We start from the raw sequence: 21479 nt of genomic DNA on the forward strand, positions 1-21479 counted from the left end.
CTGGATTCCTGAGCTCTGATGGAACTATCCAGACTGATGGGACTCTTGCTCTTGCACCCCATGCCTTCCTTTTTTCCTCCCGCAGGCCCCTGAAGTGTCCTGAGTACTACTGAGCATGTTTTCCAGGTCAGAAATGACTTTTGGACATTTCCTCCTTTTAGTTCTACATAAAAGCCAGGAAGAATGAGAAGCTGAAACTGACTCTAACCTGGGCAGATGGAGGACGGCTGCCCTTGCCTGCCCTTTGGCCCCCCCTTCTTTCCACCCACCATTCAGCCTTCCTCCTTGAAAGGCATTCTGTCCTGGCTCTAGGTCTGACTTCTGTCAGGAGCAAAGTTGACGGGGAAGGGGGTGGCGGGTTTGGCACAAACTCCCAGGAGAACTTTCCATGCCTTTCTCCTTTTCCACTGGGGCCAAAGCCAAGGCCAAAGCCATAGCCTCCCACAGGAATGAAGAGGCTGATCTCTGGGAAGGGGAAAGGGGCCAGGGCTTTGTGCTGGGGCCCTATCCCCATCCCCCAGGACTCCATCTTCCAAGGACACTGGGGTGGGGGTGGGGGTCAATGGGTGGATCAAAAACATGGGATAGAGCCCAGAGAGATAGCACAGCGGCATTTGCCTTGCAAGCAGCTGATCCAGGACCTAAGGTGGTTGGTTCAAGTCCTGGTGACCCATATGGTCCCCCGTGCCTGCCAGGAGCTATTTCTGAGGAGACAGCCAAGAGTAACCCCTGAGCACCGCCGGGTATGGCCCAAAGACAAAAAAAAAAGCAAACAAACCTAAAAACATAGAAGTGTATCTACTGAATACAGAGCAGAGAACCTTTCAGGTGGCTCTGTTTGAGCCACTGGGGTGAGTCACAAGAAGTTTGTGTCTCAGCGACCTTGGTTTTCCCCATTATTAAAAAAGCAGGTGGCACACTTGAGGTCTCTTCCAGCTGGAATGTATTGGTTTTATGAGTCTCCCCAGCTGGCCCCAAGACAGTCTGCCTACTGACCTTTGTAGGCATCCCTCTATCCCAGGAGGCCCAATGGGCTCCCCCACCCCATGTTGGGCTCAGCTCTTGCCTCCTGGCCCCTGCTCAATTCTCTTCCAGTCAGCCAGGAATCCTTTGCCAAGCCCAGCCCTTCTTTTTTTCTGAAAACCCCACAACAAAGCTTGTCTCCTGTAGGATGCCTGTCAGCTAGTGTGCGTTGTGTCTCCAAGCACTGTTTCTTACATACAAGCTCTCTTACTGTTGGTTTCCATGATTTGCCCAGAGAAGAGTAGGTTAGGTTCTCTTTATTTTGGAAATAGATTTGCTTTCATGATTAATAATGGTTTGGGCATCTGGCAAAGGCCATGCATGTGATCTGAGTGGACTGGTGCCACAGGCTAGCCTGCAACTCAGCCTCATTTGCTGACCACACTTGGGTCAAAGTTCAGTGGCAGTTCACTGAGCCTGACCCAGATTAGCAGGACATCTGCAGGCACCTAAAAAATAACAGATGGATTAAAAAAGAAAGTGAGGCCAGAGCAATAGCACAGTGGTAGGGCATTTGCCTTGCACGCGGCTGACCCAGGATGGGTCTGGGTTCGATTCCCGGCATCCTATAAGATCCCCCGAGCCAGGAGCAATTTCTGAGCGCAGAGCCAGGAGTAATTCCAGAGCATCACGGGGTGTGGCTCAAAAATATGAGAGAGGGACAGAGAGAGAGAGAAAGAGAGAGAGAGAAAGTGAGAGAGAGAGAGAAAAGAGAGACAGGAGAAACAGGAGAGAGACAGGAGAGAGAGAGAACTGCTAAGTATTGGAATAGTTTCTTTTCTTTTTCTTTATTTGGGGGGAATTTTGGTGACAGGGTATGGCATGTAGCTCTGCATATTTGTGATGTGATGAGGTAATGATGTGATGTGATGTGATGAGGGGAGAGGTGGTTCATCTCAGAGGCAAAGAGCATCTTTTGGCAGCCTTCTGAGTCTGCACCCCTACTCATGCCTCCACTCCCCACAGACTACCTGGAGCCTGGATCACCTGACAAAGCTGCTCCAAATTCCTGATCCAAAGAAAGTGCCAGATGACAGCTGCTTCCAGCTGCTAGGCTTTGGGATTATTTGCGACACAGTAAAAAATAACTAGCACATCCTCTAGCCTTCTGATTTTGGCCCTGTAATACTATTATTTATTTATTTATTTATTTATTTATTTATTTATTTATTTATTTATTTATTTATTTTTTGAGTCTTCTTGAGTCATACTCAATAATTATTCAGGGTTTACTCCTGGCTGTGTGCCAGGAGCCCTCCTGGTGGGGCTCAGGGGACCAGATGTGGTGCCTGGGATCAAACCCAAGTTAGCCGCTGCCACCATGTACAAGGCAAGTGCCTTAACCTTTGTACTATCCATTGCCCTCCTTCATTTTTTCCATTCAATTCAAAGGGGAGCAAATGCAGAAGTGATCGTAAACAAAGAGAGGGCTCTGGAGAGGAGCTCCATGCCATGTAAAAGTGAAACAAAAGGCTCAGAAGCCGGCCAGCCACAGGGCACCCCTTTTCTCCAAGTCCAGACACCTCTATCTTGCCTGCCTGCTTGGCTTCCAAGCTCTGGGGAAGGACTCTGACTGGTAGTGGGAAAGTGTGGATGGGGGTGATAGGAGTCTCACCTGAGCAGGATCTCATACTGGCCAGCATGCCAGGGCTGCACATCCTTAACAACCAGAGTGAACACATCCTCATTCTGTAGCACCTCAAAGTGGCTGGTGTCTCTGGAGAGGGTCTTGCCATTTCGGAGCCAATGCACAGTGGGGAAGGGGTCACCAGCAATGGCGCAGGAGATGAGGACACTCTGGCCCAGGGAGGCTGTCACTGAGCGAGGCTTGCTGATGAACCAGGGCTGGGTGCCGTCCTGAGGCTCTGCAGATTGGTAAAGGGCAGAGCTGAGGAGAGAGGTCTTTCCATAGAGAGCCCATACTTCCTCCCATAGCAGGCAGGCAGGAGGCAAGTGGGGGGTCCAGTAACTGCTTGTCCAAAAGGCACACTGATGGCCTGTACAGAGAGATCACATAATTCTCCAAACCCATTTGTCCCTTAATCTCTCCCAGGCTAGCATGAAGGGGTGTATGTAGAGCCCAAGGAAAAGGGAACCTGAAGGACAGGGCTCTGGGTTAGGCATAGACGACCAGCATCAGAAACACCGCAGAGTTAACTATGTATCTACCATTTGCTTTTCACCTTTTTATTTGGGGAGGCCATACCTTGCAGTGCTCAGGGCTTACTCCTGGCTCTGCACTCAAGGCTCATTCCTGGCAGGTTCCAGCATGTATACTAAATATGATTTGTTAGTTAAGTTATTTGGATTGGGGTCTTATTTGGGAATGATACTCCCATTAACTTACATGAGCATTCTCAGATACCCAAAATAAAAAAAATTCCAAAAGGAATGATGAATAGCAGGGGTGGAATGGCCTAAGAGGCTATAATTCATCAGAAAAGCTTTTGCTTCTCAATTGTTCAGTGATGTGATTTTGCTCCTGGTATTGTATGCAGGTCAGGTAACTGGAAAAAGCAGTGAGGGCAGCCCTACTTTTCCTGCCAGAGCTGTAGATGGAGAGTGGGGAGCTGGTCTCTGGGACCATGGGATCTGAGCCCCAGATGGTTCACTTATACTGCTATTTATTTATTTATTCATTTATTCATTTATTTATTTATTGGCATGGGTGGGTAGAGCTCAGAGGTCATTGGTGGCAGTGTTTGGGGGACCATACAGTACTGATTTAGCTATATGCAAGGCAATTGCTTTGTCCCCTGTGCTATTTCTGCTTTTGTTTCTGTAGGGTGCTTGCAGACTCATTCCTGATGATATTCAGCCCAGAGGCAGGGTGCCTCCAATGTCTCCCTGCCCTGCTCTGAGACATGTGATGCTATATTGAACTTAAGGCCTCAGGCATGAAAGGCATGCAGCTCACCCCTCTCAGCTGATTCCAAATCTCTTTCCTTAGCAGTGCCTGCTCCACCCCTACCCCCATCACTGGTGAACTGGCCTCACCTTGCACCATGAGCACAGCCTGGCTTCGAGCCTCCCCCACGCTGTTCCATGCCTCACAGGTGTATGTGCCAGTGTCCTCAGGGAACACCTCCTGGATGCAAAGGCTATGCTTGGCGCCTTTTTGTTCAAAGTGGAAGTCCTCTGACTCCTGTATCTCCTTTCCATTGTGAAGCCAGATGACCTCAGGAGTGGGATTCCCTGAAAGGGGGGGAAGGATGGAAGGTATGTCAGTCAGGAGCTCCCTACTTCATGCTGGGATCTCATGCTTCATTTGTAGCTAGATTCCTTAGCTTCCTCTTCTCTCAAATATCCCACACATTGAGCCCAGAGTTTATAGGAAGGTTAAATAAGTTCCCAAGCACTCTGTTAAGCCACCTATTAGAATTGCATCTGGGAAAAAAAAAAGCCCAATGTCTGTTTCTCATAACGCTCATGAATTAAAAACAGATCTGGAAAGATTGGGTTTTCAAATTAAAATGCATGTTGGGGCTGGAGCAACAGTACAGTGGATAAAGTGCTTGCCTTGCACAAGGCTGACTCAAGTTCGCTGCCTGGCATCTCATATGGACCCATATGGGAGCAGGAGTGATTTCTGTGTGCAGTCAAGAGTAAGGCCTGAGCACCACTAGATTGTAGACCCAAAACAAAACAAAAAACAAAAACAAAACAAATCAAACTAGAATATTGTTGCCTGGTGACGCTCCATGATGACTGAACCCTCATGTGTGCCAAGTCTCTGGCTCTTACCTTCACATCCTGCACAGCCCTGAGTGACACAAAGGTCACCATGAGGTCACTGCCCTGCTGATATTTGGGGGGGGGGTCACACCCATCAGCACTCAGGAGTTACTCCTGGCTCTGTGCTCAAAAATCATTCCTAGCAGCCTCAGGGGACCATATGAGATGCCGGGATTTGAAGCATTATCAGTCCTGGGTTGCATACAAGGAAAATGCCCTACCACTGTGCTATATCTCCAGCCCCTGCCCTGCTGATTTCTAATGGAAGAAAAATCAACATTTCGTTTTGCTACAAATGTGGTCTGATGGGGAAGGGAGGTTAAGGGTGGGGTCCAGCTCAGGCAGGATCTCTCAGCATAGTTAGTAGCTGAGCAGGTTTCAATGTTAACTAACTTCTTTCTTGGGTGGTTTCCTTCAATTTGCTGAGGTATGAGACAGTGGCCATCCACGAGGGTTCCCTCTGCTCTAGTGTATGTGACACATGTGCTGGATCTGTTTCACATGAGACATATAGCCATCATCAGATATAGTCCTTCAAAGGATGCTGCAGGAGGCCAGGTGGTGCCGGGCTCTGTGGGATTAATTCTGCTCTGGTGAATTAACCAGATCATTCCTGAACATTGAGCTGAGTGCCTCCGAAGACCACCATCACTCCGCCACCGGGAGTGCCTCCAGAACTGTGAGCAGCAACTTGTGTATGAACAGGGAGGGACACTGACTTCTCTGCCTGGGAATATCATGGGACTGCTCACAGCTTGTGAGAGCAGGGAGGTCTCCTGAGGATTCCTTAGCGGAGGCAGTCCCAGCTCATTCCTATTGCTCTGCAGCACCAGAAGAAACACGATCTTAAACAGTCAGCAGATAGCAAACATGGAAGCATGAATAGGAAAAATCTGCATGGTCCTAGGCACTCGCCTGAGTCAGCAATCCAGAGGAAGGAGTCTGCCTGAAAGATTCAGCACCAGACCTCTCACTGCACATCAGAGCCCCTGCCCCCGCTATCTGGGAAGGACTCTGCTCCTTTGCCTCATCTTCAAGTCTGAATAGAGATGACAAAGAAAAGCTGATAGCTGGAAACTTTTCAGCACATAAACTGTGCATAAATAGTGCATAAGCCTCCATGAGGCCCAGGCATGCCTCATGTGAGATAGTGCACCTGCTAGGCATGTGTGAGGCCATGAATTGAGTCCCCAGAATCAGTCCCTAAGCTAAAGGCCATCCCCAGTACATGTGTGCAAATACTGCAGCTGAAATAGTTGACACCGTAGTTCTCACTCTCACATAGTGTGTGGCCCTCAATCTCCACAGGAAATAAGAGAGATGAAGGGAGTGGGCATCTATGCTATTGCTTTCATTGCACCCTTCAACCCAGTCACCTTCCCTGGCACCACAGACCTTGAATCTGGGAAAGGCTGTCCAGAGAAGGCTGGCAAGAGACCATTTTTTTGGTCTCTCTATTCCTTCAAGAGTATGTTCTCTGAGCAGGGCTTCTGGAAGCTGTGCCTAGCCTGGTTCACCCCCCCCCCCAACAGCACTAACAGCCCCCATCCCCCATGATCATGTTTCCACTTGCTGCAGGGGGTGTCGGGACACACCTGACACCTGCACTGTCATGGTCACCTGGCTCCCGTCCATCACACGGAGGTCTGTGAGGCCTTGCAGGAATCTGGGTGCAGCAGTGGACTTGCTGGGAGTTGCTAGTGAAAAGGGCTCCCTCTTATCCTTGCTCTTCTTTTCTGAAAGGCAGATAGCAGAGTGCAGGCTAAGGACTAGTTTCTTCAGGTGGGGGCACAGACCCAAAGGAACCTCAACTCTGTGCTGTGCACAAACCTAAAATTAAGTGATCAGGAGTGTAGGGAGACCCTGAGACTCCTTGGAACGAGGCCCACCCAGGTTCCCGTCTGGCATAGCATAACTCTTGTCTGCTGGCAGGGAAGGGACTGGAACAAAAATTTTTGGTACCTGATGAAATCTTCCCCCTTAAACTTTATTTAGTGAGCTGAATAAGTGAGACTCACACACATACTGTATAGTCAAGAAAACAGAGGAATTCTTCCTTTTATCCCTGTCCTTTTGAACCCTAGGGACCTCTCCTTGCAGGCAACCCAGTTTTAAGTTTCCTATTCTTCTGGTCTGTGTGTATAACTCATAAGAAAAGAGGCTTCTTTTGCCATTTCTTTAAGAAAACACTCTGGTTCAGAATGGCAACTATCATTGTCATAATGGTTCTTTTTCTATCCTGACTACAGTTTCCTGCTCTTTGTGGCAAGCTTCCTATCATGGAAAAATGTTGTAATTGGATTGCATGGGGATTCAATTAAAATTTTTATTGGAAAAAATAACAAAAAAAATAGTCATGGGCTGGTTAAGATGGCCTAAAGGTCTGAGAACAAGCTGGGCATGTAGGAAACCCCGGTTTAATCTCTGGAACCACTTGTCTTCTGAGTAATCCCCAAGAACAGAGCTGGGAGTAGCCCACTACTGGGCAGTGATCAATCTTTAAGCCCAAGTGCGGGGGGCTAAAAGGGAAGAAAATAATACATATTCTATACCAATGTTTCCCAAAATAAGCACTGGAATAATAAGGTTAGGGGCGGGGTGGTGGTGGAGGAGAAAATAGTAACCTTGAGTGCAACCGGGAACACTCTATTTACTTTAAAGAAGGTAGGTTTTTGAGGGGGGATGTGCTCATTTTTGGGGATTGGCAGGCCAAGTAAGTAGGAAGGAACCACAAGGTTTCTTTGCTTTCATTTGATAACACAATTTAATAATTCGTCTAAGGCAGAAGGGAAGTGCTTTCTCCTCACTCCTTATGATGCCAAGATACTTTATTGTACCTCCAGGAATCCAATACACCATGAGATACCCTATGTAAGGGAAGACAGCCTCTTCTGCCAAGCAGCAATGTGGTGAGGATGTGGCATGAGGGAGTCCCACAAGTGCCATGGGGCAAGGGGGCTAGTATAAAATACTCCTTTTGACAATAAGCCATTTGTAAAAGACTTTTGAGCAGTTTCTGAAAAAAAAAAAAAAAAAAAGGAAGCACACATTTTCTTTAAGAGCCAGCCACTCTGCTCCCAGGGAAATTCGCTTCCAAACAGCCATTTTTAAGCTTTTTTTTTTTTTTTTTTTTTTTTTGTTTTTTGGGTCACACCCGGCAGTGCTCAGGGTTACTCCTGGCTCTACGCTCAGAAATCGCTTCTGGCAGGCTCGGGGGACCATATGGAATGCTGGGTTTCTCCATGCCATCTCTCTGGCCCCATTTTTAAGCACTGCATCCACTCACCCCCACTGCAAACCACCCACATGTATCTGATAGATGAGTGGACAGTGGATGGCATGGTCACACAGTGGAATCCTACTCAGAATCAAAAGGAATAGACTCAAGTGGCACAGTGACAAGTCCTGTGGTACAAAATCATTGAATTAGAGGAGCTAACCAAAAGAAAACCACCCAGGGGGGAATTCCACATACAGAAATTCCCCAAAATGAGAAATGTTGGGACAGAGAGCAGAATATGGTCTGTCTTGGGGAAAGTTGACTCTAATTGGCTTGGAGAAACATTGGGGAATGATGAAGATGTTCTTAAAAATATATAACATTTGTGTTTTGGGGAGAACACTGGCAGTGCTAAGGGTTTACTCCTAGTTCTGCACAACAACCTATTCAACCTGGTGGGGCAGGTCTGGCAATTCTGAGCCTGGACATGGCAGTGCTCTGGGGTCACCAAGACTACACTTGTCAGTGCTGGGGATTGAACTCGGGGCCTCCACATGCAGGATATGTGTTACAACCCTTAGAGCACTCTCTGGCCCCCTGACACTGAAGTTTGCTATTTTTTAAAATTAAATTTTATATAAAAATTTTAGACACCATGATTTATACCATTCGTGATAGGTATAATGTCATTCATGATAGCATTCATTGAACACAATATTTCAACACCACATCCTCCCCCAGAGTGTTTGTTCTCTCCCCTACTGTCTCAGGATCCCCCCATTCCACCTACTCCATCCCTTACTATGGTAAACTCAGTTCTTTGGACAAGTTCCAAGGTTCTATTATCTTTGACCATCTATTATTCACTTACTAGCTTCCTTTATATCTTATATATGGAAAAGATCTGTTTCTGACCCTTTCCTTTGGACTGACTTTGGTCAGCATACTCTCCAAATCCATCCATATAGTAGCAAATTATATGTTTTGATCTTTTCTTATAGTTAAGTAGTATTTTATTGTGTATATGTACCATAGTTTCTTTATCCACTTATCTCTTCATGAACACAGGTTGTTTCCAGATTCTGGCTATTATGAATGGTGCTGCAATGAAAATAGGAGTGCAGATGTTTTTTTCAGAAAGGTTTTTGAACTCTTGGGATAGATTTTGCCTGCCACTCATCTTATATTACCTTAATTACTATCCAAAATGCATAAATCACTTGTAAGATGAAACAACAAAACCCTCAAACCACCCATCCTGAAATAGGGTGAACAGAAACTTAGTCAAAGAAGATATAAATTTGGTCAAGAAGTACATCAAAAAACTTCTCTAATCACTTATCACCAGCAACATGCAAATCAAAACAATGAGAAGTGAGACTGCCTTTCATCACAAAGAACAAGAAACAATGTATGACTGAAACTCAACAATAATATGATTTAATAATAATTTTTAAAGAACAACGACAAAAACCAGTGTTGGCACAAATGTGAGGTAAAGAAACCCTCATGAACTACTGGTTGGAATGTCTACTGGTTCAACGCTTTTGGGAAATAAACCAGACACTCCTCAAACAACTAACACTGAGTTTCCATATAGCCACTGAACTTTTTTTGTCAACATGGAAACAAAAATGGTGCCCAGCAGAACTCTTTCAATTCTGTCTCTGGACAGAGGTTGGGAAGGAAGCCACTTCCCTACGAGCAGGTGCTGAGCAGAGAAGGGGTAGGGTAACTCTATGGGCCAAGAAAGATGATGGGTTTCAGGACCCCCATCACTGCTCCCTGCCCTTCACACACACTGCCTTTAAACAGGAAGACATCTATGTGGCTCTGGCATGGCAGGAGCCCCAGAAGTCACTGGGGGTGGGGTGGGCAGTGCAGGAAAGACTCCAACCTAGTCTCCCTACTCACTGGCTGCAGTGGCCAGGAAAGCTGGCTGCCTCAGGAGATTTGAGGAATTTCCTGTCTTGCACAGACTGAGAAGGCTCCAGGACAAAATGTTTTCTTCTCTCCAGATCCCTCCTTGTTCCCACCTCCCTGCTGGCTGAGCCAGCAGCACCCACAGTTTCACAGATAAGCTGGGTTTCGGGGGGCTGCCAGCAGTCCTCAACTACAGCTGTTGCCCTTCAAATGGGTGGCACTGTCCTTTCTCTCCCTCTCCTCTTTCAGGTCTCCCCAGCTCCCAGTACTTGAGCCAAGTACAGATAAAACACATCCCTGGCTTGGGCAGTGCCTCCCACAAGGCAGCTCCTGGGATCTCTGGAAGCCTCAGTATCACTGAGTATCACTGCCTCTTGCAGTAGCTCCATACTTCCTGGTATATTTGTTTGTGTCAGTATGTGCATATGTGTGCATATACATGTGTGTGGCAACACTTGGCATGTTTTAAAAAGGCTGACCTGTGCAAGTGATTTATAGTACCCACCATGGTCTGTGCCCACCCTCATTCAACCCCCCTGGTGTCTGGTATGAGGTCAGCACTAGAAGAGACAAGCCCTCTGCCCTAGGTGAACTTGCCAGCAAAGAAAGACAGAGAGTGGGCATTGCCTGACCATGGCAGACTTGCTTTCATGTGAACCCAGGCAAGGGAACACAGATGTGCTGCTTAAAGGGACCCTGGATCTATCTCAATCAGAAACAAGCTTTCCCTCTCTGCCACTCTTGAAGATGCTAGAGAAAGTGAATAGAGCTGTGGGAAGCAGACTGGAGTGCCTCTCTCTGGGGTCCAGAACTGAACAAGATCTTTCCTTCCCCAGCCTGGCTGTAGGTTTGGAAGGAGGAACACTCTGATAGAGAGAGAAGGTGCAAGACAAGTGTACTCTTAGATTTGTAGGTTAGGGTCATGTTGGCCTAAAGGGGCCATAAAATCAGACCAGCGAGTGACTGAATCACCTGGTCTTTCAGTGTGTGTGTGTGTGTGTGTGTGTGTGTGTGTGTGTGTGTGTGTGTGTGTGTGTGTGTGTGTGTGTGTGTGTGTGTGTGAAAATGAGTCAACTAGCCCCCCACTGCAAACACATAGTTGGGGAGGAGGAAGAAATTGGGGAAGATCCCAGTGTGGGGTCTCTGGTCTTGTGGAAGACAAAAAAGTAATTGCAGAATCCTCAGCTCCCAGTCCCCAGCTCACCACCTGTTTTATCAGGGGAGGCAAGACTGGGCTGAGTGAAGTGACTGGGAACCCACTTTGCCTCTGGCTGCCAGGCCTCTTTACACCCAGCTGTCTCTCTTGAGGGGGCCAGCTTTTCCAGGGGAACCCTGGTAGATGCTCCTGAGGACAAAACTCATTGCCAGGCTGCAGCCTGGGTCCTTACAAGGGAGACAGAGCTAAAGCAGAGCAGGCATGGCCAGGAGTAAAATGAACATGCATGTGTGTGTGTGCATATTTAATTTCATTCCAAAGCCTAATAACTTACTTGTGGCCCCTCAGTGCTCATCAATTTTTCAATGGGGGGCAGGTGACACACCTTGCTGTGCTCAGAAGTTACTCTCAACTATGTTTTCAGGGTCTGCTAGTGGTGGAGTTGAGGGTAAAAACATGCCTCTGCAAAGATGATCTCTTAGGAATCCCCTTCTCCAAACTATCTCCTCATCACATGCATTAGTTTGTGCTCACTCTCATGGGGACTTGGAATAGAAATGTTAGAGCTCCTTCTGAGTGACCCAAGGCAAAATTTCCACCCTATGCTTCCTTCCCAGCTTTCTCCTCTTTGCTGATGATAATCTGGCTCATATTAATTGCTGTTTCTGAAATATTTTGATAGGTGTTATGATGACATCATTTGTAGAACATGTGATGGATGCTGTTGGGCTTTTATATGATTAAAAGAAACACTGTGGGGAACAGTGAAAACCATATTTAGCACATAAGAAGACTACCCAAACCAACATTTTGTATTTTTCCTCACTCAACTCACTTTCTGACTGGACAAAGGCAGCCAGACCAGGTCTCAGAAGGTGGCACTGGAAGGGATTTCATTTTATAGCTACCTCAGAAAAAGCACTAGATCACAATCCCAAACAAGACTTAGCCCTTCACCATTGGAACCTTCAGATTCCCTAAGTGCACTGTGACCCCACTGTAGAGTGGGGGGCAGCTCCTTCTGACAATCTGGGGGCTGGCCTGGTCCCTAGGGTCCTGGATAAGGCCTCTCCAACATTGATGGCTGGCGCCCAATATCCTGGAAGCATTCTGTCCTGTAGTTCCTGCTTGGAGACTCCAGATACCCTGAGATATACTCTGGGATGTGAACTAGCTTCTACCTTGCCAGGTCTTGGTTAGAGGCAAGAGTTGAAGGGTCTGAGTTTGAGGTGGGAAGTCCTTGGGGTCACCTAAGCTTTCTCACTGGAGGGTGGGTATAAGCTGGGACTCACAAACAACATGGATAGTTCCTGGCACCCAGTGACAGACTCATGCTCCAGCTCAAAGTTAGCGATTGCTTTGATGAAGCAAACACATTCAACAAATAATCATTTGAGAGTCCCAAGGCTTAGAGATGGGGAACCCTCAGCACAGCGCCAGTTACTGCACACTGGAATAAACCCTCAAGCAAAGGAGTGGAGGAGAGTTCTGAGAATTCCACTGAACAAACTGACATATTTTTAACCAATTCCATTTTTCTCATTTTAGAACTATGCTCCAGATGAAAAATGCTAATTGATGGGCCAGGTCCAGGTCCTAGAGTACAAGCACTGTGTTGGGGAGGAAGGGCTGAATTGCACCCTCAGCACTGGATGGAATGTACCCAAGCACCATCAGGTGTGGCCCAGATGACTTCCTGAGCACTGCTGGAAGTAGTCTAGAGACTACAGAAACAATCAACTAGTAAAATCCAAAACTACTCATGTGGATGGTTTTAGTTTGCAAGAATGATCTTAAACCATCAATATATTTTGATATTTCACTATTTTTGCTGGGAGACACACTCAACAGTGTTGGGGGCCATTCCCAGTGGTGCTCAAGAGACTACGTAGTGCTGAGGATTTAACTTCCCCTGCTCCACACCTATAATGCGTGAACTTATTTTCTGAACTATCTCTCAACCTAATGATATTATATTTGGAAAAAGGCTATTTAGAAAGTCAAATATCAGGGCCGGAAAGATAGCACAGTGGTAGGGCATTTGCATTGCATGTGGCCAACCCGGGATGGACCCATGTTCAATTCCCAGCATACCATATGGTCTTCCGAGCCTTCCAGGAGTAATCCCTTAGCGCTGCCAGTGTGGTCCAAAAACCAAAAAAAAAAAAAAAAAAGAAAAGAAAAGAAAAGAGAAAAGATAGAAAAAAGAAAGAATGAAAGAAAGAGAGAAAGAAAGAAAGAAAGAAAGAAAGAAAGAAAGAAGAAAGAAAGAAAGAAAGAAAGAAAGAAAGAAAGAAAGAAAGAAAGAAAGAAAGAAAGAAAGAAAGAAAGAAAGAAAGAAAGAAAGAAAGAAAGAAAGAAAGAAAGAAAGAAAGAAAGAAAGAAATCAAATATCCACATTTCAGGTGCAATTTGTTACCTTATTCTTTGGATTTTGTTTGTTTGATTTTGGGTCACATCCAGCAGTGTTCAGGGACTGTTCCTGGCTCGGTGCTCAAGAGGGACCCCTATCAGTGCTTAGGGACCATATGTGGTGCTAGGGCTTTGAATCAGGGTCACAATTACCACTGCCATATGCAAGGTAAGTGCCTTGTACTTTTCCTCCAGCCCTGCTCTAAATTCTTATCCAATAGTGTGTCTAAGTTCTTCTAAGACCTAAAAATCTCTCTACTCCAGCTCTTGTCCTAGGGCCTTGCTGGGATCTGGATCCTTAACTACCTGACAGGGAGCTGCTCTTCCCTCAGAAGCCTTCCCTTTTTTCCTATGAATTCAGCAGCAAAACAATTGTGAATTTTTCCTTAGAAGCATTTACCCTACCTGCCTAATTTTGTGTGTGCAGCTCCAAGACACCATCCATTTTTTTTGGGGGTGGTCACACCTGACAGCGCTCAGGGGTTACTCCTAACTGTACACTCAGAAATCGCTCCTGGTAGGCTCGGGGGATCATATGGGATGCGGGGATTCGAACCATCATCCTTTTGCATGCAAGGCAAACACCCTACCTCCATGCTATCTCTCTGGCCCCAAGACACCTGCATTTAGGGATTCATTTGCACGAATTTCCATGTGTAGACCTGAGTAGATTTATTTACAAATAGCATTCTACGGGCTCCTAGCTCATCCTAGCTTGTTTCAGAAAAATACCCCAAATTTGTGGAATATTCCAATGGAAGTGCTTAACACATAGAGTCACATTCAAATGTAAGCCTTGGATGGTATGTGCCAGTGGCAACATGTTAAACTGATAATACAGAAATACAAATCAGACAGAAAGTTGGTAAGAAGTAGCCTGTGTAGGGGCCCAGATTAGAATCAATAATCAAAAAGTCCTACTCCCCAGCTCTGCCTGAGTTGCAGCAGTTTCCTCACCTCCAGACTTAGGTGAGAATGAAAGCGAAGAGCCCCCTACTACCTAATACTCCTTCCCACACATCTCAATAGCATGAATATGTGCTCACATACATGCACACAGATTTCTTGAAAATGAATCTTTGGTGAGGAGTAGGGCTAGTGGAATGGAAAATGCCTTCATCTCCTATCTCCTGAAGATTTTCTTTAAACTCCAAACCTGGGTTACTGTGTTTACTCACTACCACACAAAATACCATCCCAACTGTGAACTGGATTCACTCCCAGTCCTGGTGCATTATGGGAAATCCATAAATCATCCACTTAAGGGAGGTTCTGGAAGCACCTCTGGGCCTCCATTTCCCTTTATTTGGTGCTCGAAACCCAGCGGTCTCAGGGCAGCCTCCTCCTTTCCCTGAAGTTCCAGCCATTTTCCTAGCAGGACTCTGAATCAAAAGAAGGTTAGCTTCACTCAGGGCGACAAGCTCAGCACTTCTCTCCTGTCCCAACACAATGATGCAAGGGTGGAACCCCTGGGGTACATCAGGCTGCTCCTCTGACAAAAGTCCATTTGGAGAGCCAGCAAAGCCTCTACATCCAGGATAGAGTGAATGGATCTTCCTCCCTTGAGGGGCTCTCTCAGGTTTCTTGCCCTCATCTCATGTATAGTAGAGGCACAACAGGCCTCTCTACCACCACTACCTCCTGCCTCAGCTATCAGCATCTTCCACATGTGAGAAAGCTAGGCCACCCTACCTGCCCACCCCTAAGGGCTTGGAAACCTTGCTTTCTGCCACCATCAGAACTCACATCACACTTGGCCATTAGTGCTGGGGGTGGGGGGTGGGGGGATAGATTAATGGGCTAGAGCACATGCTTTTTATGCAGGAGGTTAGGCTCTCATTCCCAGAACCACATGGTGATCTGAACATCACCATGAGTGGCCCTGCACAACAAGCTGGGAGTAGCTCCTGAGCACCAATGGGTCTGTCCCTCTCAAACGCCAACCATAAATAAACAAAAGAAAACACCAAATAGGGGCTGGAGAGATAGCATGGAGATAAGGCGTTTGCCTTGCATGCAGAAGGACGGTGGTTCAAATCCTGGCATCCCATTTGGTTCCCCGAGCCTGCAGGGGGCAATTTCTGAGCCTAGAGCCCGGAATAGCCCCTGAGTGCTGCCAGGTGTGACCCAAAAACCAACAACAACAACAACAACAACAACAACAACAACAAAGCACCAAACACTTTGCCATGAGGAACACAAAGCTGAAGTTCTGCATGGTATTGTGGATCCCTTATTTCAGGCAGTAAGCAGCAGGTGTGACTCAGGTAAAACTCTGTTACTGTCCTGTGTATGAATAAAGTGAGCCCCTGTGCTGCTCAGGAAACTCACACCCAGGCATTACTGAGTGTCCTTTTGTGTCTTGGGTCCATGAGTCCACAATCTGTGTATTCTACTCACAGAAGACCAAAACAGAATCATAAATCAATTAAACAGCTATTTGCGTGTCTTCTTAGAATTTAAGAGACTTTTAGATGTTTTGGGTAGATTGGCCTTAAAAAATACAAAGAAATGCCATTGATGGGGGGGTGGGTAGGGGGTCGTTCTAGTGAATCTGGGCTCCTGCTGCTAATTTGGAAAAATATCTCTCCTGATGCTTTTTCATTAGTGGGCAACTTTGCTGGAGAACTTTGCTGGAGCCTGTTGTTTGCTTTAGGGAGCTTGTCATTTAAACCCAGCCTGTCACACATACATGCTCTGTTCTAGAGTCTCCATTTGTTTTCCTGTTTTTGTTTTTCTGTGTCCTAAGTTCTCTTTATTAGAGCTGGCGTGGGGGTAGCCTTTAGAACTCTAGTGAGGGATGAGGAACTATGCCAAAATGGGGGCAATTAGCTAGCTAATAAATCAAGTCACTTAAGAATTTTAGCCTTGAGAAAGATACTCCAGGAGGAGATAAATTCAAATATTCTAGTCTAAGGAAGTGGGCCCCTAAACTGCCCCTCCTCCAAAGATTCCATCCAAAGGCAATAAATTTTTATTGTGGTTCAGATCTTCCTGAACACTGTAGGAATTTGGATAAATCATTCTTTGGGGGCTGGAGAGATAATACAGTGGGCGGGGTGTTAGTCCTACACACAGTCAATCATACAGGTTTGATCTCTAGCATCCCATAAGGTCCTCCAGCACTATAATGAGTGATTCCTGAGTGCAGAACCAGAAGTAACCTCTTAACCACCAGGTGGCCCCAAAACAAAACAAAAGAAAACAATACAAAACAAATAAGCCTTTGAGACTTTTTTTTCTCATGTGAGAGGAATAAAAAAATATTTTAGAGGGACTCAAGAATATGTACATTTCCTATACACCCCAGTGAGTCCTCACCCCCAGCAAACATGGAGGTGGGGATATGCACCTGGATATATTCTATCTTAGGGACTGCTTTAGGCACTGAACCAGGGTGTGGGGGCAGTACTGGATCTACCTGCAAGGATGTAAGAGACAGGCAGTGCCTGCTAGGGAAAAACCAGAAAGAGCTGTTATGAAACCAGGCTTCCTTCAAAATTTCGTCAGACTCACTAGTCCTGCCACACAGGCTGTCCCTGTACCTTGCATAGACTGACCAGTTTTAGCCTCAGGGTGTGGCTGGGCTAAAGGCCTCAAGTCCAGTGAGTCCTGGCTGCCAAGTTGCACTCTTATGGAAGTTTCTTTCCCTACCCACCTACAAAAGCTTCCTGTGCACCTATCTCTGCTCTCACTTCCTGAGAAGGGCCTTGAAGACCTACTGGGAGCCCTTGAGGTGCTCTGTGGTTATCAGAGCTGTACCCAACAGTGTTCAGGGAGCTGACAGTTCTAGGGATAAAACTCTGGGACTCACACACACACACACACACACACACACACACACACACACACACACACACACACACACGGCATGTGGTCTACAGCTTGAATCATGTATTGAATCAGCTCTTTCTTTTAATAGCAGACATTAGTGTTGGCTTAATGGATTATTGCCCATCTCCACATCGGATGGAAAACGCCTTCCTCTAGACCTCCATGAATAACCTTTTCCTCTGAAAATCCCACTCAAAGACAGGGCCAACCTCCTTGCCCTGGTAGACCCCCCTCATCCTCTCCTGGATCACCCAGGCCCCTAGCACATTCTTCAGTTCTAAATAAAAGCTCAGTTTGTTCTGTTTTCTCTTGAGTTTTCAGCTACATGCATTCTGCATTCACTCACATATATGTATACATATACATATATGCTGATCACTGCAGCATCCTAAAACACTACCTGCCACATATACCATATTTGCCGGCTTATAAGATGACTGGGCATATAAGACGACCCCCTAATTTTGCAGTTAAAACATAGGTTAGGCCTATATTCGCTGTATCAGACAGAACGTTCCTGTGCTGCATGTGCTGCATGTGTTCCTGTGCTCATGTACCACAGTGAGCCAATCACAACAAGCAAAGGTTCAAAGGTTCTACTGTCATAGGCTTCCTCTCTGACTCTGGCCCATCTGAGCAGGCTTTTTACAGTGTAGATTCGGGTCCAGAACATTGTCTAATTTGCATGCATAAAAAGCCTGCTTGGATTGGCTGAGTTAGAGAGGCAGCCCGAGCAGCCTTGCAGTGATTGGTGCAGGATCGAGTTGGAAAATTCGTTTTGTGGCAATATTCAGACAATTTTCGTTTAGCGGCATATTGAAACATTTTTCGAGATATACTCGGAGTATAAGACGACCCCCGATTTTCGGTTGACTTTTTTTGTTTTTTGTTTTTTGGATCACACCTGGCAGTGCTCAGGGCTTACTCCTGGCACCACGCTCAGAAATCGATCCTGGCAGGCACTGGGGACCATATGGGATGCCGGGATTGGAACCAATGACCTTCTGCATGAAAGGCAAACGCCTTACCTCCATGCTATCTCTCCGGCCCCAGTTGACTTTTTTTTGTTTCAAAAGTCGTCTTATACGCCGGAAAATATGGTAGGTATTTCAGGGGAATTTTCCAACAATTTTCACAGAATCTTTCCCAATATGTCACCTTGGGAAAGTGTCACCTGATGGAGTGAAGTTTAAGTGAGGAGAACCTCTTGGTCTAAAAAAAAAAAAGTCTTTGTACATGGTAGGCTCAGGTTCCATTCCCCAGCACCACATGGTCCCATAAAGCACTGCCAAAAGATAAGACCAGCTATAATCTAGAATTATTCCCTGCAATGACATTTTCTTTATATTTCATTAATTTATTAACTATTTTTTTGTTTTTGTTTTTGTTTTTTGGGGTCACATCCACCAGTGCTCAGAGGTTACTCCTGGCTCTACGCTCAAAAATCGCCCCTGGCAGGCATGGGGAATCAGATGGAATGCTGGGATTCGAACCACTGTCCTTCTGCATGCAAGGCAAATGCTTTACCTCCATGCTATCTCTCCGGCACCAATTTATTAACTCTTAAACCAATTAGTTATTAATTTTACTGATCAACATAGTACATTTTAAAGTTAAAATTTTAGATACAATCAATTGAACTATAAAATAAAATTATTTTATTATTTATTTATTTATTTATTTTGGTGTTTTGGGTCACACCTGGCAGCACTCAGGGGTTATTCCTGACTCTATACTCAGAAATCGCTCCTGGCAGGCTCAGTGGACCCTATGGGTCGCCGGAATTCGAACCACCATCCTTCTGCATTCAACGCAAATGCCTTACCTCCATGCTATTTCTCTGGCCCCATAAAATAAAATTATTTTAAATTTAATTTGGGGGGAGGTCACACCTAGTGGTGCTCAGGGCTTACTTCTGGCTCTGTGTTCAGGAATCACTCCTGAACACTGTGTTTAGTGGGCCCTATGTGGTTAAGGAGCAAACCTGGTTCAGCCATCTGCAAAGTGACCTACTATACTCTTGAACCCATTGTATTGTCTCTCTGGCCCATTAATGAAACTTTAAAGTAAATTTTTTTTGTATGGAGCCACACCCAGCAAGCTTCAGGGTTTGTTCTTGGTTCTGTGCTCAGGAGTGACACCTGGTGATGCTTAGGGGACCATCTGTGGTGTGGGAGATTCAAAACTCCTCCCTCTAGACCTCTATGAATAACCTTTTCCTGGGAAAATCTCACTCAAAGACAGGACCGACCTCCTTGCCCTGGTAGACGCCCATCACCCTCTCCTGGATCACCCAGGTCCCTAGTGCATTCTTCAGTTTTAAATAAAAGCTCCCGTTTGTTCTGTTTTCTCTTGAGTTTTCAGCTATGTGCATTCTGCATTCACTCACATATATGTATACATAATTCTATACATAATAAATATAGCCCCATGTTCACTAAGCCCAGAAGTTGGTTCCTTCTGCTCCTGGGTCTGAGTGATGGAAATGTGTTTGTGCAGCAAAGTACAAGTGGGAAGGGGGCGGGGGATTTCTCCCAGTGCCCTAGGGTTTCCACAGAAGTGCAGATACTTTGTGGTCACAAGACTGGTGCAGACCTGTAGAGACTCATTCTGGGGAGAAACGAGAAGATTCCACCCAGGATGTGACTTTTTTAAGAAGGTCTCCCAACTACTTCTGGAGGCCACCAAGGCTACTCTGAGGGTGCTCAGGGACCATTTAATGCCAGGGGCTTCCCCGTGGTTGAGGACCTTTGAGGCCTCTCTTGGCCTGACCTGGTTTGGGGTAGACTTCTGATGAAAAAGTTTCAAAGAAGAGCTGAGGAAAGTAGCTACAAAAAGCACGACCCAGAGTCTGGCCAACAATTTCTAGATGGTTGCACAACTTTGGCAAAAGAGCTTTTAAAGAGGTGAGAAAGAGTCTCTACATGTGGCCATTGGCAAAGTATCTGTTTATCTCTTGGGGGTGCTCTTGTTCTGAACCAACAGAGCCAGACCAGGGACACAAAGAGGTGGGTTGGGGAGAGAGATGTGTGGCCAAAGCACGCCCTCTTGTGGCCCGAGCCCCTGTCACAGAGTATAGGAAACGGCTCCAGCACTGGTTCTGGGTTCTGAGTTTCTTGCCCTCCCTGCTCATGGCACAGCTTATCCTTTGACTTACTCTTTTGAATGACCAGATCTTGGTTTCTGGCCTGGTTTCTTCCTATATCTAGACTCTAACTTCAAGTACTGGGTTGACTATGAGTGCCTCTATGCAGAAGGGGATGGGGAGATCTGGGAAGGAGAAGCCATCCAGAGACAGCAGGACCAAGGCCTCCTTAGCTGCTGCTGCATCTCTACCCCCCCCCCCCACTCCCTCTAGGAACCTAGAAAACAAAGGAGCTGCCAGTGGAATGAGAGGGGTGTCCATGAGGGGGAGGGAATACAGAACTGGTGGTGTCTGGGTATATCTCTGGCAGACAGCCTCCTCACTTCCCACTGCCTGCCTGAGCCTGGCCCCGGCTTTGGCCTCCCTCACCATGTATGGTATGTGAGCCTCTGCTCAGCGCCTCAGCAAATCTCCCTGTTGCCGCCAAGAGGGGTTCTCACAGGGCTATTCTAGGAACAAGTCCACCGGGTCCTGTAGGGTTCCTGCCAAATACGTCTCTGTTCCTACTGGAAAATGCACTTGGGGGGAGTTGTGGGTGTGGGAATGAGGTGCTCAGTGGTGGGGCTCATGGGTAGCCTGGATAAGGCCTTGGGTTTAATCCCTGGTACCACCAACACAACAAAAACAAAGCACCCACCAAAACCCAAAGAAAACATTTTTGGGGCAGGAGTGAGTACAGCAGATAGTGTTTGTTTGCCTTGGTATGACTTTCCTGGGTAGGCATCCCTGGCATCCCATATGGTCCCTTGAACCCCTCCAAGAATGATTCCTGAGCATAGAGCCAGGAGTAAGCCTTGAGCACCACTGAGTGTGGCCCATAAGCAAATAAACAAATAAGCAAATTACTCTTGGGAGAAGGCTCCACTCCTCCCTCAGACCTAGTGTTAAGAGGATGGTTCCAAACGCTTGCTCTTGTATTTGGGGGCTCCCAGCTCCAAGGGAATCCTTAGCTCAGTAAATCTAATTAAATGTTTCACAAAGTGCATATTAGTGCTCCTTGGAGGGGGGGTTCTGGAACCCTATAGGGGGTG

The 21479-nt window shown here is 46.5% G+C and overlaps 1 protein-coding gene across 1 annotated transcript in view; it reads right to left on the reverse strand.

Moving 5' to 3' along the window:
• Positions 1-21479, reverse strand: part of MYLK (myosin light chain kinase) — a 244404-nt gene that overhangs the window by 105699 nt on the left and 117226 nt on the right. Inside the window, exons 11-13 of the mRNA XM_049785945.1 lie at positions 6354-6494; positions 4021-4218; positions 2639-2888 (exon numbers count right to left, since the gene is read on the reverse strand). Coding sequence (XP_049641902.1) covers positions 2639-2888; positions 4021-4218; positions 6354-6494 — 589 coding nt within the window. The remainder of the gene's footprint in view (positions 1-2638; positions 2889-4020; positions 4219-6353; positions 6495-21479) is intronic.

This window comes from Suncus etruscus, chromosome 13 (assembly GCF_024139225.1).
Source record: "Suncus etruscus isolate mSunEtr1 chromosome 13, mSunEtr1.pri.cur, whole genome shotgun sequence".
Classification (NCBI taxonomy): domain Eukaryota; kingdom Metazoa; phylum Chordata; class Mammalia; order Eulipotyphla; family Soricidae; genus Suncus; species Suncus etruscus.